General features: G+C 47.4%; 1 protein-coding gene across 2 annotated transcripts in view; it reads left to right on the top strand.

Moving 5' to 3' along the window:
* Window positions 1-17,316, top strand: part of TTC37 (tetratricopeptide repeat domain 37) — a 188,960-nt gene that overhangs the window by 75,591 nt on the left and 96,053 nt on the right. For both annotated transcript variants that reach the window (XM_040421551.1, XM_040421552.1), the window contains exon 21: window positions 17,042-17,120. In XM_040421551.1, coding sequence (XP_040277485.1) covers window positions 17,042-17,120 — 79 coding nt within the window. The remainder of the gene's footprint in view (window positions 1-17,041; window positions 17,121-17,316) is intronic.

Below are 17,316 nucleotides of genomic sequence, written 5' to 3'. Positions count from 1 at the left end.
ATCAACGCGAGGCTAATAAGCATCAGCAGGAGACCAACAATTTTCTGCTACAACATTTGATGGCTTTGCAGACAGCAGGAGCAACCCTGAACGTCCACGATGCCTGGAAAGCAGTCCGTTCCGCGATTCCTAAGATGACCGCCGCAGGCGACATCGAAACCTACCTGGCGATGTACGAGAAAGTGGCAATCAGGGAGAGGCTACCCGAGACCAGTGGGCTGAGGTCGTAGCTCCGTTCCTGGCATCCGATTCCCAGCGAGTGTATTTCGACTTGCCGGACGATCAAGCGGCCAACTACCAAAAAGTAAAGGGGGAGATTTTGGCAAATTGTCTTTAAGCAATAGGTCATTTCCTTTAACCTCTTCAGGACACAGGGCGTACCGGTACGTCCTGATGTCCTGGTACTTAAGGACACAGGGTGTACGGGTACGTCCTGTGTATTTCCAATCACCGCCGCCCAGCGGGCGGTGATCGGAACCCGGTGCCTGCTCAAATCGTTGAGCAGGCACCTTGGCTAAATGCAAGGGGGGGTCCCGTGACCCCCTCGTGTCGGCGATCGCCGCAAACCGCAGGTCAATTCAGACTTGCGGTTTGCGGCGGCGATCGGCGGTGCCATCGGGTCCCCGTGCGGCTGTAGGGAGGACCCGATGGCATGGAAGGCAGCGCGATGCCTAAGGAAGGAATCGCGCTGCCTTCCGGTGACGAGCCTGTGAGATACAGCCCCCTGGATCTCAGAGGCCTGATACAGAAGTATTGGAATGCATTGTAAAGGATTAGACCCCCGAAGTGGGACAAAAAATAAAGTGAAAAAATAAAGTTTTCCCCCCAAAAAATTAAGTTTCAAGTAAAAATAAACAAAAACGTCATTTTCCCCAAATAAAGTTTAAAAAAATTGGTAAAAAATAGGGGGATAAAAAAGTATACATATTAGGTATCGCCGCGTCCGTATCGACCGGCTCTATAAACATATCACATGACATAACCCCTCAGATGAACACCGTAAAAAATAAAAACTGTGCGAAATAAACCAATTTTCTCGCCCAGTTTCCTTGGGGGACACAGAAGACCTTGGTATAGCTCATCTCCATAGGAGGCGTGACACTAAGTGAAGACTGTTAAGCCCCTCCTCCACAGCTATACCCTCAGCCTGGAGAGAGAGACTGCCAGTTTTTGCTTAGTGTCCAAGGAGGCAAGACACTCCCTGCTCTGCAGGGCTGGTTTCTCCTTGTTTAAATTTTAGATTTTTACTTTTTTCTTTTCTTTTTGTTCCAGATCATCAGGGATAACAGAGACGCACTAGACCTCTCTGTTCTCCCGGGGTTGAGCTGCGCCAGTGCCGGTCACCCGCACTGCTGCCTCCCCCACAGAAGACAAGGTGGATCAGGGCAGCCCAGCTCCCCTACATCCCGCCAGCGTAAGGGTCGCCCGCACGCCAAGTCCCTCTTCCAGCGTCCTGCCACTACGGTGCCAGTAGCTGAAGGGGCGACCCTGCTGGAATGGACCAAGGGTGAAGACGGCTGTGGTAAGAGAGAGGCTTCTCCAGCCCTACGTCCCCCACCCCCCCACCCTGGTCTCCTGCGTGCCTGACCCCCATACTGGGCCTCTAGTCCCCTGCTGGATCTATGCTGGCCCCTGGGGTGCCGCAGAGCGGCAATCTCCTTCTGCCTTACCCCCCCCCCCCCCCCTGCCTGGCTCCCATAGACATGCAGCCAGTGGCTGTCTCCACAGCCAGCTACAGAAGCGGCAACATAGTTTATTTCTCTATCAGCACAGGCACCCGGTCTCTGGGTCCCCCCCTACATCTCCTACCGGAGGTTGCTCCAGGCCTGAGGCTCCTGACGGCTGTGGAGTAAGGCCTCGCCTCCGGCCGACATTGGTATTCCGGTGCGGCCGGGCGCCGCAAAAATCTTAGCCCAGGCTCCGCGGCCTGCTAGGCCGCCATTCCGGGTCCCTGACTTTTCCGGCCGGCGGGGTGGGCTCCCGCGGCCGGCAAGCCGCCATTCCGAGCCCCTGACTCTTCCGGCCGGCGGGGTGGGCTCCCGCGGCCAGCAAGCCGCCATTCTGGGCCCCTGACTCTTCCGGCCGGTGGGGTGGGCTCCCGTGGCCGGCTTTGGGCTTGACTTCTAGGCCCAGCACGCCCCGGCCGACCGTCGGTGCCGGTCGGTGGGGCTCCGCAAATTTTGGTCCAGGCTTCGCGGCCTGCTGGGCCGCAATTCCGACCGGCCCGCGGGGTGGGCACCCGCGGCCGGTTTGATGCGCCACTCCGCCTCAGGTCCCGGCGGTACATACCGGGCGCCGCAAATTTAGACCCCGGCTTCACGGCCTACTAGGCCGCAAAATTCCGGCCTCTGGTGGAGGGGGCGGGAACTTCTCCAGGCGCGAATTTTTCCCGCCGGGAGGTTCCTCCGCCCCCAAGGGATCGCAGCGCCGCCCTCCAGGCCGGATCCATGTTAACCCTTTGGGTACAGGCCGGATCCCAATGGGCCTGTATGGCTGGCCCCCCTTTTTTCCTGACTATCTGTGCCCCTATATGGTGGCCCCCCTTTAGCCTCAGAGAGGCTGTGTTTTAAAAAAAAAAAAAAGAAATAATAATAAATACATATATATATATATATATATATATAATAACAGATTTCTTTTGGACTGCGCAGGACGCTGCAGCCTCATCAGTAGTGCTGCATGTCTGCATGCCCTCTTTCCACAGGCGGCATAGTGTTGCGCTCCCAACCTGCGTCGCTGCTAGGGCATTTCCCCTTTTAGGCGGTTTCCTGCCCTCTTCCAGGATACGGCGCTGGCCAAGTGCATGCGGCCCTTCCGTAGGCAGCATTCATCATCTCTCCAGTTATGGTGCCTGCCATGTGCATCCCCCCCCTCCTAGGCGGGATACTGCACTCTCCCTGGCTGCCGGCTGGCCATGTGCATGACCCCCTTTTAGGCGGAATACTGCACCTTCACCGGATACGGTGCTGGCCATGTGCACGACCCCCTTCCATAGGCGGAATGCTGCACTCTCTATGGATTTGCTGCCGGCCATGTGCACGACCCCCTTCTCTAGGCGGAACGCTGCACTCTCGCTGGATTCACTGCCGGCCATGTGCGTGACCCCCTTCCATGGGCGGAACGCAGCGCTCTCACTGGATTCGCTGTCGGCCATGCGCGTGACCCCCTTCCATGGGCGGAACGCAGCGCTCTCACTGGATTAGTTGCCGATCATGTGCATGACCCCCCTTTTTAGGCGGAATACTGCACTCTCACCGGATACGGTACTGGCTATGTGCACGACCCCCTTCCATAGGCGGAACGCTGCACTCTTTCTGATGGGCTATGATGTACTTATGTACTATGTTACTATGCTGCACTCTCACTGGTTTCGCTGCCAGCCATAGGCATGACTCAGGCAGCATACATACATCCCTCTGTCTGTGGTTGTTTTCTCGCAGGTACGTTACTGGCCATGTGCATGTACCCCATACATGGCGGGGTGCTTGCACTCTCGCTGGATCCGCTGTCGGCCATATGCATGACCCCTCTTCCGTGGGCGGTGTACGCACTCTCGCTGGATTCGCTGCGGTGTACGCACTCTCGCTGGACCCTAACCCTTCCTTCCTCAGGTGACATACACACATTCTCACTGACTGTGTTTGTCTCTCACCAGTACGTTGCTGGCCATGTGTATGACTCCCATACATGGCGGGTGCACGCACTCTCCCTGGATGAGATGCTGGCCATGTGCATTACCCCCCCTTTTTTTCTGGGCGGCATGCTACACTCTCACCGGATACCTTGCTGGCCATGAGCATGGCCCTCTAACATGGGTGGAACGCTTGCACTCCCATTGGATACGGTGCTGGCCTTGTGCGTGACCACCCCACATTCCATGGGCAGAATTTGGCACGCTCATGAGATTCACGGCTGTCCTTGTATGGCTGTGCTGGACTTGTACATGTCCCCCTTCATTGGCAGAGTAGTTGCACTCTCGCTAAGTCAGTGTTGGGTGTATTATTGCACACTCACTTAATGCTAGGATAACCCTGTGCATGTTCCCCTTTCACTAGGTGGACCTCCTGCATTCCGGCTGGATTATAGGGTATGTCCTGCTTCTCTGAAGTAGGTACGGCCTTAGGCATCACTCCCTTTTGGGACCGGCCTTTGCACTCTTGCCGACTGCAGTTTGCCAGATACAATTTCCCCCCTTTCGGGGCGGACTGCTTGCGTTCCATCGCATGCTATACTAGGCTTGTGCATAACTCCCTTGCAGGTTGCACTTTGCAATTACGTACATGCCGTGGCACTCTGTGGCGAGCCCCCTTTTTCGCTGAATTAACCTTTTTGCAGTGAGCGGACGTTCTTGTGCATTGTTTGGGCCGTGTATGCCTTCTCCTCCTGTAGGTGGGTTGGCCTTCTCACTGCTTACGGGCTGCTCGTACGTATGCCTCATCTGCTCCTGCGGCATACTTTTGTTTTCTTGGGATACGATGCTTGCCGCAAGCCTTGCACTCGTCTCTAAGGAGTTCATTCTGTCCACCTGACCCGGACGGGCTCTACTTGCTCTATGCTGCATGGAGCTGGGTGGTACTCATTCATTTAGTTGGCCCTTCATCCCAGGGAGTGTTCGTGGTTCCTAGATGTGTGCCCATTCGTCCTTCCGCGGTATTGCTTCCCTGCGCTAGTGGTCACATGGTCGAGAGTGCTGTTGTCTGGAGCGCCCCTCGAATTCTTCGTTGGCTCTGGCAGGACTGCGGTTCCCTTGCCTGCTCAAGTTTCCTCCTCTTCGGATGTAGTGTGGTATGAGTCCTTCCTCTTGGCGCCTCTACGCTTCAGTCTGATCTGCTACCAGGTGCGGGCCGCTTTTCTCGGGAAGGTCACCCAAATTCTCTTGGGTGCTTGATTACCCAGGTCGGAGGACCTCCACCTTGGGTTCTTCAGGGTATTCGCCTTCTGCGAGGCGGTGAACCGGGCATCTCACAGTGTAGCAGGGTTCTGCTTTTGAGCTGTCCTATGGCTTCCCTGTTGCCCACTCCTCCGTTCGGTTGGAGGGTGTTATGCCGGCCTCTGTCTCGACTACCTTATCTCGCCGGCTCTGTTTGGCTCCCGCTCGGTACAGATCACTCCGATGTGGCTTCTGCCCTGCCAGACTTTAGAGGCTGTTCCTTCACTGTCCTCCCCTCTGGGGAGAGCATGGTTGTTCATGTGGATGGTTCCGGTGTTCCTTTTGGCCTCGTACTGTCTCCCTTGTTCACACTGGCTGTATTAGCTGTGCCTATTTACCGAGTCTACCGCGTTCTGTCCTCCCGCTGAGTGCAGATTGCATGGTCCATTCTAAGACAATGGTCCTGCTGTAGACTTACCTTCTCGGTAACTTGGGGGGGACTACCTTTCGGTCCAGATTGTCCTTTGATCTCCCACACCGGGACTGTAGAACATGGCTACATCAGCATGGACTTTAGCCTGTCTTGTCCTGGCATCTGGCGGATACTGGGCGGACCCTTTGGTTCCGTTCCGTCTGTCCTTCTGCTCCCCCACTCGGGTGGATACGGGACAACGTTGCTCGGGGGCCGACGGGACCAGTTTTGTCGATTTCTGCCCGTGTTACTGGTCTGCGCCTGATCACATTGGGTTTTCGCCCGCTTGCCAGGCGACTCCAGCGGGTTCGCTACTGTCCGCTCCTGGCTGTATTTCGTCCAGGATCTGTCGTAAGACTTATGTTTTTTTTGTCTGGGGTTCTGTGGGAAGCTGTGCATTCCCCACTCTGACTTTTTCTCTCCCCATGGTTCTGTCTTTTTTCCAGTCCGGCCTGGACCTGGGACTGGGATTCCTTTACTTGAGGTGTCAAGTGTCAGCGCTGTTCTTCCTCTTCCAGCGTTCCCCGGCCCTCTGGGCCTGTCAAGACCTTCTTACTCGAAATGGCTCTTGGGTTCCTCTGTACTGTCCTTCGGTACCGCCCTGGGAACTACATACTGAGCTCTCGGCGCTCCAATCTTTTCCTTGGAGCCGTTACAGAAGTTCTCTCTACCCCTTCTGTCCTGTACGGTTGTGGTTCCGTATCAGTCGTGTCTCTGACGGGTGCCTGAATGGCCCCTTTTTGTTCTGAGCCTTCTGTCTTTTCCCAGGACAGGGCTGTTTCTACATCCCGTTCCTTCCTTCTGAAGGTGGTGTTGCCTTTCGCTTCAACACTTCACCGATTTGGACGTTGTTTGGGCCTTGCCGGTTTTACTTGGAGATCTCCGACTCTTGTCGACGTTCGGTCTCTTGGGTTTCCTGGAGATCCGCGCTTAGAGTTGACGGACTCCAGGGTGGTTTTCCTCCGCTTTATCAGATTGGCTATTGCTGAGGTTACCGCACCGAGGGCAGGATTCTGCCTTTGCTGTCATCGTTCATTTCACCAGAGCGGTCGGTGCCTCCTGGGCCGGAGGCATTGGGCTTCGGCCATGCATTTGAGCAAGGCGGCCACAGGTCTTCCTTGCACGCTTTACAGAGTTCTACAGGGTGCATACTCGGTCTTCGGCGTATGCTGCCTTGGTCCGCCTGGGTCTGCAGGCGGCGGTTCCTTGATACCTTCGGGTGCTTCGCCTTGGAGCTGTGGTCCCTCCCCTTTTGGACTGCTTTTGAACGTCCCAAGGTCTTCTGTGTCCCCCAAGGAAACTGGGCGAGAAAACGAGATTTTTGTATAACTTACCAGTAAAATCTCTTTCTCGCTCTTTCCTTGGGGGACACAGCACCCACCCATTCATTGTTTTTCTCTACACGGTTTCCGAGTTTGTGTTACCCGTTGGGTAGTTGGCTTGTTGGTTCCTTGTTGGACTTTGCCTTTTCTCACTGCTTGGACACGCAACTGGCAGTCTCTCTCTCCAGGCTGAGGGTATAGCTGTGGAGGAGGGGCTTAACAGTCTTCACTTAGTGTCACGCCTCCTATGGAGATGAGCTATACCAAGGTCTTCTGTGTCCCCCAAGGAAAGAGCGAGAAAGAGATTTTACTGGTAAGTTATACAAAAATCTCGTTTTTTTGTCACCTTACATCACAAAAAGTACAACAGCAAGCGATCAGAAAGGCGTTTGCCCACCAAAATAGTACCAATCTAACCGTCACCTCATCCCGCAAAAAATGAGCCCCTACCTGAGACAATCGCCCAAAAAATAAAAAAACTATTGCTCAGAATATGGAGACAATAAAACATCATTTTTTTTGTTTTAAAAAAGCTGTTATTGTGTAAAACTTACATAAATAAAAAAAAGTATACATATTTGGTATTGCCGCGTCCGTATCGACCAGCTCTATAAAAATATCACATGACCTAACCCCTCAGATGAACACCGTAAAAATTAAAATAAATAAACAATTTTTTGTCACCTTACATCACAAAAAGTGTAATAGCAAGCGATAAAAAAGTCACACGCACCCCAAAATAGTGCCAATCAAACCGCCATCTCATCCCGCAAAAATCATACCCTACCCAAGGTAATCGCCCAAAAACTGAAAAAAATTATGCCTCTTAGACTATGGAAACACTAAAACATGATTATTTTTTTTTGCTTCAAAAATGAAATCATTGTGTAAAACTTATATAAATTTAAAAAAAAGTATACATATTAGGTATCTCAGCGTCTGTAATAACTTGCTCTATAAAAATATCACATGACCTAACCCCTCAGGTGAATACCGTAAAAAAATAAAAACGGTGTAAAAAAAGCAATTTTTTTGTCACCTTACATCACAAAAAGTTTATTAGCAAGCGATCAAAAAGTAACACGCCAATAAAACAGTCATCTCATCCCGCTAAAATCATACCCTACCCAAGGTAGTCGTCCAAAAACTGAAAAAATTATGTCTCTCAGACTATGGAAACACAAAAAATTTTTTTTTTTTGTTTCAAAAAAGAAATCATTGTGTAAAACTTACATAAATAAAAAAAAGTATACATATTAGGTATCGCCGCATCCGTAACAACCTGGTCTATAAAAATATCACATTATCTAACCTGTCAGATGAATGTTGTAAATACCGTATTTATCGGCGTATAACACGCACTTTTTCCCCCTGAAAATAGGGGGCAAATGATGTATGCGTGTTATACGCCGATATAATGTTACAGGGGTGTGGAATTCCTATCGCCCGACGCCCGGGACATGCAGTTCCGGGCGCCGGGCAGGTAGTTTGTGCAGGCAGCTTAGCCCTGCGGGCAGGTAGCAGGGCTAGGGTTGCGCCGGGTTTTCCTTTAATACACAGCCCGGTGCAGCAAGTCCGGGCTGCTTACCGCAGTGTTATCAGCTCCTGACATGGTGGCAGCCTGTGCCGTGATAGATAGCCCAGCAGGTAGTGTGTGTGGTGACTGCTCTGGGTCAGCTATGCTCTGCTGTCAGGCTGCCGCTCTGCTTCTTCTCCCTGGCATTGAAGTGTCAATAGGAGTGCTGCCAGGTTCCAACTTCCAGCCACTCACCCTCCATGAATAGGGGGTGGACAGGGACTTCCCCATACTAACGTCTCCCTCTTGCCCCCATACAGTATAACGTCACCTTGGGGCTGCCCTAGTGCCCCATACAGTATAACGTCACCAAGCGGCTGCCCCCGCACAGTATAATGTCACCCTGTGGCCCCTGCCCCCATACAGTATAACGTCACCCTGTGGCCCCCGCCCCCATACAATATAACGTCTCCCTGTGGCCCCCGCCCCCATACAGCATTTTAATTTTTTTCCTGAAATTTCCCTCTTAAAATGAAGGTGCGTGTTATACGCCTGTGCGTGTTATACGCCGATAAATACGGTAACAAAAAATAAAAACGGTGCCAAAACAGCTATTTCTTGTCATTTTGCCTCACAAAAAGTGTAATATAGAGCAACCAAAAATCATATGTACCCTAAACTAGAACCAACAATACTGCCACCCTATCCCGTAGTTTCTAAAATGGGGTCACTTTTTTGGAGTTTCTACTCTAGGGGTGCATCAGGGGGGCTTCAAATAGGACATGGTGTCAAAAAAAACAGTCCAGCAAAATCTGGCATTCCTTTTCTTCTGCACCTTGCCGTGTGCCCGTACAGCGGTTTACGACCACATATGGGGTGTTTCTGTAAACTACAGAATCAGGGCCATAAATATTGAGTTTTGTTTGGCTGTTAACCCTTGCTTTGTTACTAAAAAAAAATGGATTAAAATGGAAAATTTGGCAAAAAATTAAAATTCAGAAATTTCATCTCCATTTGCCAATAACTCTTGTGGAACACCTAAAGGGTTAACGACGTTTGTAAAATCTGTTTTGAATACCTTGAGGGGTGTAGTTTCTTAGATGGGGGTCACTTTTATGAAGTTTCTACTCTAGGGGTGCATCAGGGGGGCTTCAAATAGGACATGGTGTCAAAAATACCAGTCCAGCAAAATCTGGCTTCCAAAAACCGTATGGCATTCCTTTTTCTTCTGCGCCCTGCCGTATGCCCGTACAGCGGTTTACGACCACATATGAGGTGTTTCTGTAAACTACAGAATCAGGGCCATAAATATTGAGTTTGGTTTGGCTGTTAACCCTTGCTTTGTAACTGGAAAAAAATTATTAAAATGGAAAATCTGCCAATTTTCCATTAATTCTTGTGGAACACCTAAAGGGTTAACAAAGTTTGTAAAATCAGTTTTGAATACCTTGAGGGGTGTAGTTTATAGAATGGGGTCATTTTTGGGTGGTTTCTATTATGTAAGCCTCGCAAAGTGACTTCAGACCTGAACTGGTCCCTAAAAATTGGGTTTTTGAAAATTTCTGAAAAATTTAAAGATTTGCTTTTAAACTTCTAAGGCCCCTTTCACACGGGCGAGTATTCCGCGCGGATGCGGTGCGTGAGTTGAACTCATTGCACCCGCACTGAATTCCGACCCATTCATTTCTATGGGGCTGTTCACATGAGCGGTGATTTTCACGCATCACTTGTGCGTTGCGTGAAAATCGCAGCATGCTCTATATTCAGCGTTTTTCACGCAACGCAGGCCCCATAGAAGTGAATGGGGTTGCGTGAAAATCGCAAGCATCCGCAAGCAAGTGCGGATGCGGTGCGATTTTCATGCACGGTTGCTAGGAGACAATCGGGATGGAGACCCGATCATTATTATTTTCCCTTATAACATGGTTATAAGGGAAAATAATAGCATTCTGAATACAGAATGCATAGTAAAATAGCGCTGGAGGGGTTAAATAAATAAATAAAATAATTTAACTCACATTAATCCACTTGATCGCGGAGCCCGGCATCTTCTTCTGTCTTCATCTTAGCTGTGCAGCAACAGGACCTGTGGTGACGTCACTCCGTTCATCACATGATCCATCACATGATCCATCACATGATCTTTTACCATGGTGATGGATCATGTGATGATCGGAGTGACGTCACCACAGGTCCTGTTCAGCAAAGGAGACAGAAGGAGATGCCGGGCTCCGCGATCAAGTGGACTAAGGTGAGTTACATTTTTTTATTTTTATTTTTAACCCCTCCAGCCCTATTGTACTATGCATTCTGTATTCAGAATGCTATTATTTTCCCTTATAACCATGTTATAAGGGAAAATAATACAATCTACAGAACACCGATCCCAAGCCCGAACTTCTGTGAAGAAGTTCGGCTTTGGGTACCAAACATGCGTGATTTTTCTCACGCGAGTGCAAAACGCATTACAATGTTTTGCACTCGCGCGGAAAAAACGCGGGTGTTCCCGTAACGCACCCACGCATTTTCCCGCAACGCCCGTCTGAAAGAGGCCTAAGCCTTGTAATATCCCCAAAAAATAAAAGATCATTCCCAAAATGATCCAAACATGAAGTAGACATATGGGGAATCTAAAGTAATAACTATTTTTGGAAGTATTACTATGTATTACTATGTATTAGTATTTGGTATTTTTTTATAAATAAAAATGATTTTTTTTAACTTCATTTTACCAGTGTCATGAAGTACAATATGTGACGAAAGAACTATCTCAGAATGGCCTGGATAAGTCAAAGCGTTTTAAAGTTATCAGCACTTAAAGTGACACTGGTCAGATTTGCAAAAAATGGCCTGGTCCTTAAGGTGAAAGGCTGTGTCCTGAAGGGGTTAAAAGATTTACCAGTTTTATGATATTGATGACCTACCCTCAGGACAGGTCATCGGTATCAGACTGGTGGAGTACAACTCCCAGAACCCCCGCTGTTTTAAAGAGGCTATGGTGCTCATATTAATTCAGTGCTATTCAGTGCTTAACTGCACACTGTCTACATTGTAGCGATGGCAGAGGGTAATTACTGCTTCCACTTCCTTTTAAGTGAATGGAACTAACAGCTGTAATTGCCCTGCACGGCCATTGCAGTGCAGCACTCTCATGAGCACCGCAGGGTCTTCAAACAGCTGATTTTCGGGGGTGGATAGGTCATCAGTATCATGAAACCGGTACACCATGCTAACCAATATACAGACTGTAACTCTTAAACGTCCAGGTTCACTGTGACATTTATGTGATTTAAACCCTCGGGATCATTTATTAAACAGAAATCTGCCTAAATTTGGCGTATTTGTAGCGCAGATTGCAGCGCAAATGTCCTTTGTGCTACAATCTGCGACTTCTCCCCGATCACGCCAGGTCTAAAAACGTGGGCCATGGACAAGGAAAGGGACGGGCCAGCAAGCCCGTCTCATTTACCATTTTGTACACCTGTTTTAGGCGTAGAAAATGGTCTAAAATTTAAGACAGCAAGGAAGCTGTCTTACCAATAGAAGCGGTGGTGGATCCGCTAAAGTTATGTAGAGGCCTGAGCCTCTTCAAAACTCTGGCACATCCACCGCCTGGTATAGGACTTATTAAGACTGGCGTCCAAAACGCTGGTCTTAATAAATGTACACCTTAATGTCCGCCAATATGCCTTTTTACAGCAGTCACTAAGGGGCCTTAGGTTTGGCCGCGTCCTTTTTATGATGACCTATTCTGAGCTCTGTACACGTCTAGAGCTGAGGCTCAACTCTCACTGGGCTTGTGCTCTAATGTCCCGGAATGGCAGAAACCTCAAGCCGGGCCTTTTAACCCTTTGGATGCCAGAGTCATTATTGACCGAAGTGGTTTAGAGAGAGGGGGCTCCCTCTGTCTCCCATGTATGGCAGTCTAGAGCCAGGACCCAGGCTTGCCTGCATTGTATCCCTATCAGGCTCCAACTTTCTGGCGCAGCCTGCTGGTGGTTGTCAGTATAGCACTGACACTATAATACTCTGTACTGCATAAGCATATATCATAGAAGCGATTTTGATTGCCTGTTAAAGTCCCCTTGTGGGACTAAGAAATGGTTGAAAAAGTTAAATAAAGTTTTATTAGATTAAAAATCTCCAAGTTGCAAAAATACATCTTTTTCCATTGGAAAAGAAAACTTTTCAATGGAGAAAATTGCAAAAATAAAATCCTCAACGCATATTTGGCATCACTGTGTCCATAACTACCTGCATTACCCAGTTATCATGTAATTTATCCCATACAGCAATCTCAGTAAAAAAAAATAATAATAATAGAATGCCAATATTGCTGTTTTTTGCTTGCCACAAAATTTTTTTTTTTTTAATTAATACCGTAAAAAGCGATCAAAAAGTGTTTTGTAACCCAAAATGGTAACCATGATAACTACAAGTATGTTGGTATCTCTGTAATCATACTGATCCAGAGAATAAAATTGTTATTTGTGCCGCAAAAATTTATGACAAAAACTCTGTCCCCCTAAAGAGAGTTCATAAAAGTTACCGATAATCAGTAAACAGTAGTTATGTGTACCTCAAAATGGCACCATTAAAAACTAAAACCACAGAAAACAAGCCCTCATATGACTATATTGACGGAAAAGTAAAAAAATTATAGCTCTTGGAAGGCGACAATGAAAAACAAATTGCTCGGTCACTTAGGGAATAAGGTACTGACGGCGCAGGTTTCAGCTTTGTTATGGCCTCTCCATGTAGCCTTTACCTTAGATGTTCTTACATAATCACTAAATGTCAGTGATGTGAGCATTTATAGTAGACTTTTCTAGTGTCAGGTCAGCCCGAACTGTATGTTTGTTCAGCTTGTTGCCATCTATTACTAATAAAATGTTTGAAATGTGTAAAAAGCCACTAATAACACGCACTGTCAGTCATCCGTCTAGTTTATGCTAGGGGCTGGCTGACATTTATTCTTTGTTGTCTTGCCTGTATTACTAACATAGTAACAGTTTATAAGGCCGAAAGAAGACATCTGTCCATCCAGTTCAGCCTGTTATCCTGCAAGTTGATCCAGAGAGAGGCAAAAAAAGAAAACCCTGTGAGGTAGAAGCCAATTGTCCCCACTTAACCCTTAGGTCCCTTTCACACGGGCGAGTTTTCCGCGCGGGTGCAATGCGTGAGGTGAACGCATTGCACCCGCACTGAATCCGGACCCATTCATTTCTATGGGGCTGTGCACATGAGCGGTGATTTTCACGCATCACTTATGCTTTGCGTGAAAATCGCAGCATGCTCTATATTGTGCGTTTATCACGCAACGCAGGCCCCATAGAAGTGAATGGGGCTGCGTGAAAATTGCAAGCATCCGCAAGCAAGTGCGGATGCGGTGCGATTTTCACGCACGGTTGCTAGGAGACGATCGGGATGGAGACCCGATCATTATTATTTTCCCTTATAACATGGTTATAAGGGAAAATAATAGTATTCTTAATACAGAATGCATAGTACAATAGCGCTGGAGGGGTTAAAAAAAATAAATAAAAATAATTTAACTCACCTTAATCCACTTGCTCGCGCAGCCCGGCATCTCTTCTGTCTTCTTCTTTGCTGTGTACATGAAAAGGACCTGTGGTGACGTCACTCCGGTCATCAGATGGTCCATCACATGATCCATCACCATGGTAAAAGATCATGTGATGGACCATGTGATGACCGGAGTGACGTCACCACAGGTCCTTTTTCTGTACACAGCAAAGAAGAAGACAGAAGAGAAGCCGGGCTGCGTGAGAAAGTGGATTAAGGTGAGTTAAATTATTTTTTCATTTTTTTAACCCCTCCAGTGCTATTGTACTATGCATTCTGTATTATTGCGCCGATAACGTCACCTCTAAACCCGAAAGAGAAGACTTCATCGGCGCAGGCGCACTGAGGAAGTGCTGAGGAAGCGAGCGTCCTTCTCTCAGAGCGCCTGCGCCGAATGAAGACACGTAAGGCGCAGGCGCGGGATTTGAATTGCAGACAGGGCCAGCCGGAGGAGGAGAGCGCTCACTGGCCCTGTCAATCAACAGGAGGAGGGGGTGTTTTTTTTAAAGGAGGATGCGGCGGCTACCAGCAAGTAACCGCCCTACTTGCTGGTAGCGAGGTAATTAACATATTATAAAAGTGCGTTTTTTAAAGAAACTAAGCCACAGAAAAAGGTAAGAGCACTATATATTGAATAATCGCACTATAAGGATTTTAATTAGCCCAAAAATGAAAAATGACTTTTGGAGGGTGACAAAACCCCTTTAAGAATGCTATTAGTTTCCCTTATAACCATGTTATAAGGGAAAATAATACAATCTACACAACCCCGATCCCAAACCCGAACTTCTGTGAAGAAGTTCAGGTTTGGGTACCAAACATGCCGATTTTTCTCACGCGCGTGCAAAACGCATTACAATGTTCCCGCGCATGTTCCCGCAACGCACCCGCACCTTTTCCCGCAACGCCCGTGTGAAGCCAGCCTTCGGTTACCAGCGCCGTACATGTACGGCGCTGGTGCGATGTGTAAACATGACGCCCGCTCGCACGTGCAGCAGGCGTCATAAAATGTGATCAAAAAGTCACGCATTCTCCAAAATGGTATCAATTAAAAGTACAGATTGTTCCGCAAAAAATATTCCCCTAAACAGCTCAGTAGACATAAGTATAAAAAAGTTATGGGGGTCAGAATATGGTGATATATTTAAAAAATATATATTTTTTCTCAAAGTTTACATTTATTTTTACACTATTTAGACATAAAGAACCTATACATATGGGGTATCGTTGTAATCGTACTGACCAAGAGAATGAACGGCATGGGTCAGTTTTTTCCGTAAACAAAACGCTGTGGAAACGAAACCCGTAAAACGGAGGGATTGCTTTTTTTTCCAATTCCACCCCATTTGGAATTTTTTACCGCTTCCCACAACATTTTATGCCATAATTAATGATGGCATTAGAAAGTACAACTTGTCCCGCAAAAAATAAGCCCTCAAACAGCTATGTGACTATAAAAATAAAAAAGTTATGGCTCACGGAAAATAGGGAAGAAAAATGAAAACGAAAAAACCTCCGGTAGCCAAAGGGTTAAGGGGAAAAAAATTCCTTCCCGCTCTAATCGGGCAATTAGAATAACTCCCTGGATCAACGACCCCTCTTTAGTAGCTATAGCCTGTAATATTATTAGGCTCTGGAAATACATCCAGGCCCCTCTTGAACTCTTTTAGTGAACTCACCATCACCACCTCCTCAGGCAGAGAGTTCCATAGTCTCACTGCTCTTACCGTAAAGAATCCTCTTCTATGTTTGTGTACAAACCTTCTTTCCTCCAGACGCAGAGGATGTCCCCTCGTCACAGTCACAGTCCTGGGGATAAATAGATGATGGGATAGATCTCTGTACTGACCCCTGATATATTTATACATAGTAATTAGATCTCCCCTCAGACGTCTTTTTTCTAAAGTGAATACCGTAACCCTAATTATGATATTTTTTCAGGGTACTGTAGTCCCCCCATTCCAGTTATTACTTTAGGTGCCCTCCTCTGAACCCTCTCCAGCTCTGCTATGTCTGCCTTGTTCACAGGAGCCCAGAACTGTACACAGTACTCCATGTGTGGTCTGACTAGCGATTTGTAAAGTGGTAGGACTATATTCTTTTCACGACCCCTTTTGATGCAACCCATTATCTTGTTTGCCTTGGCAGCAGCTGCCTGACACTGGTTTTTACAGCTTAGTTTACGGTTCACCAACATTCCTAGATCCTTTTCCATGTCAGTGTTACCGAGTGTTTTACCATTTAGTATGTACGGGTGACTTGCATTATTCCTTCCCATGTGCATAACCTTACATTTGTCAGTGTTAAACCTCATCTGCCACTTATCTGCCCAAGCCTCCAATCTATCCAGATCCCTCTGTAGTAGTATACTGTCCTCTTCAGTATTAATTACTGTACACAGTTGTGTCATCTGCAAAAATTGATATTTTACTGTTCCAGCCTTCTACAAGATCATTAATAAATATATTGAAGAGAATAGGGCCCAATACTGACCCCTGAAGTACCCCACTAGTGACAGTGACCCAATCTGAGTGTGTACCATTAATAACCAGTCCAAGCATTCTCATTTTATATACTAACCTTTTATTCGGTACAGTGTCAAATGCTTTGGAGAAGTCCAGATATACGACATCCATTGATTCGCCGCTGTCAAGTCTAGAATTTACCTCCTCATAGAAACTGATTAAATTAGTTTGACATGACCGATCCCTCATGAAGCCATGCTGATATGGCGTTATTTGCTTATTTTCCTTAAGGTACTCCAAGATAGCATCTCTTAGAAAACCTTCAATCAGTTTACCAACGACAGATGTTAAACTTACCGGCCTATAGTATCCGGGGTCTGTTTTTGGACCCTTTTTTTGGACTGATTGGCTCAGCATTGTCATATTCCCGGTAGGGCTGCCGTGGTTTGCAGTGTCACAACCCTTATTCTGCTAGAAGTTGTTTGCCAGCTTGTGCTGCTCTTACATTTGCCACCTTTTGCAGTGTTAACAAGAGGTCACACACAGCTTGACAACATAATGAAGGCATTAAACTGAACGTTACTGACTTTTAGTTCTTCATTCCAATAACACAACCGCTGTTTTCGGTAGAGTGGATTTTGAGCTAGAATCATTTTAGCGCTTCCTAGTTATACGAGTCATATGGCTGAAACTTTAAGCATTTTGTGCTCTTGTATGGCTTCCTTCTGTGCCACGCATCACTTTCATGACTAAAGAGCTGTAATTCTGCCAGTGCAATAATTTGTTCTGCATATATTTTCTATCTCCTAGTGCATCAAGAAGTCGATCATGATGGACAGCAGTAATCACCAGTACTGGAATGCTCTCGGTGTTGTTTGTTGTTCCAAAGGTTAGACTTTGTTCAGTCATTCATTTGTTAAATTTAGACTTTTTAGAAGACATTTAGGAGCACATTTATTAAGACCAGCGTTTTAGACGCCGGTCCTAATAAAGGCCCATAGCTGGCGGTGGATCCTCCAAAGTTATGAAGAGGCGCAGGCCTGTCTATAATTTCGGCGCATCCAGCGCAAGTTCTAAACGTAAGG

This window comes from Bufo bufo, chromosome 2, assembly GCF_905171765.1.
Source record: "Bufo bufo chromosome 2, aBufBuf1.1, whole genome shotgun sequence".
NCBI classification, from domain to species: Eukaryota; Metazoa; Chordata; class Amphibia; order Anura; family Bufonidae; genus Bufo; species Bufo bufo.
Note: the sequence above shows the minus strand (reverse complement) of the source record. Positions and strands in the feature narration are given on the sequence as shown.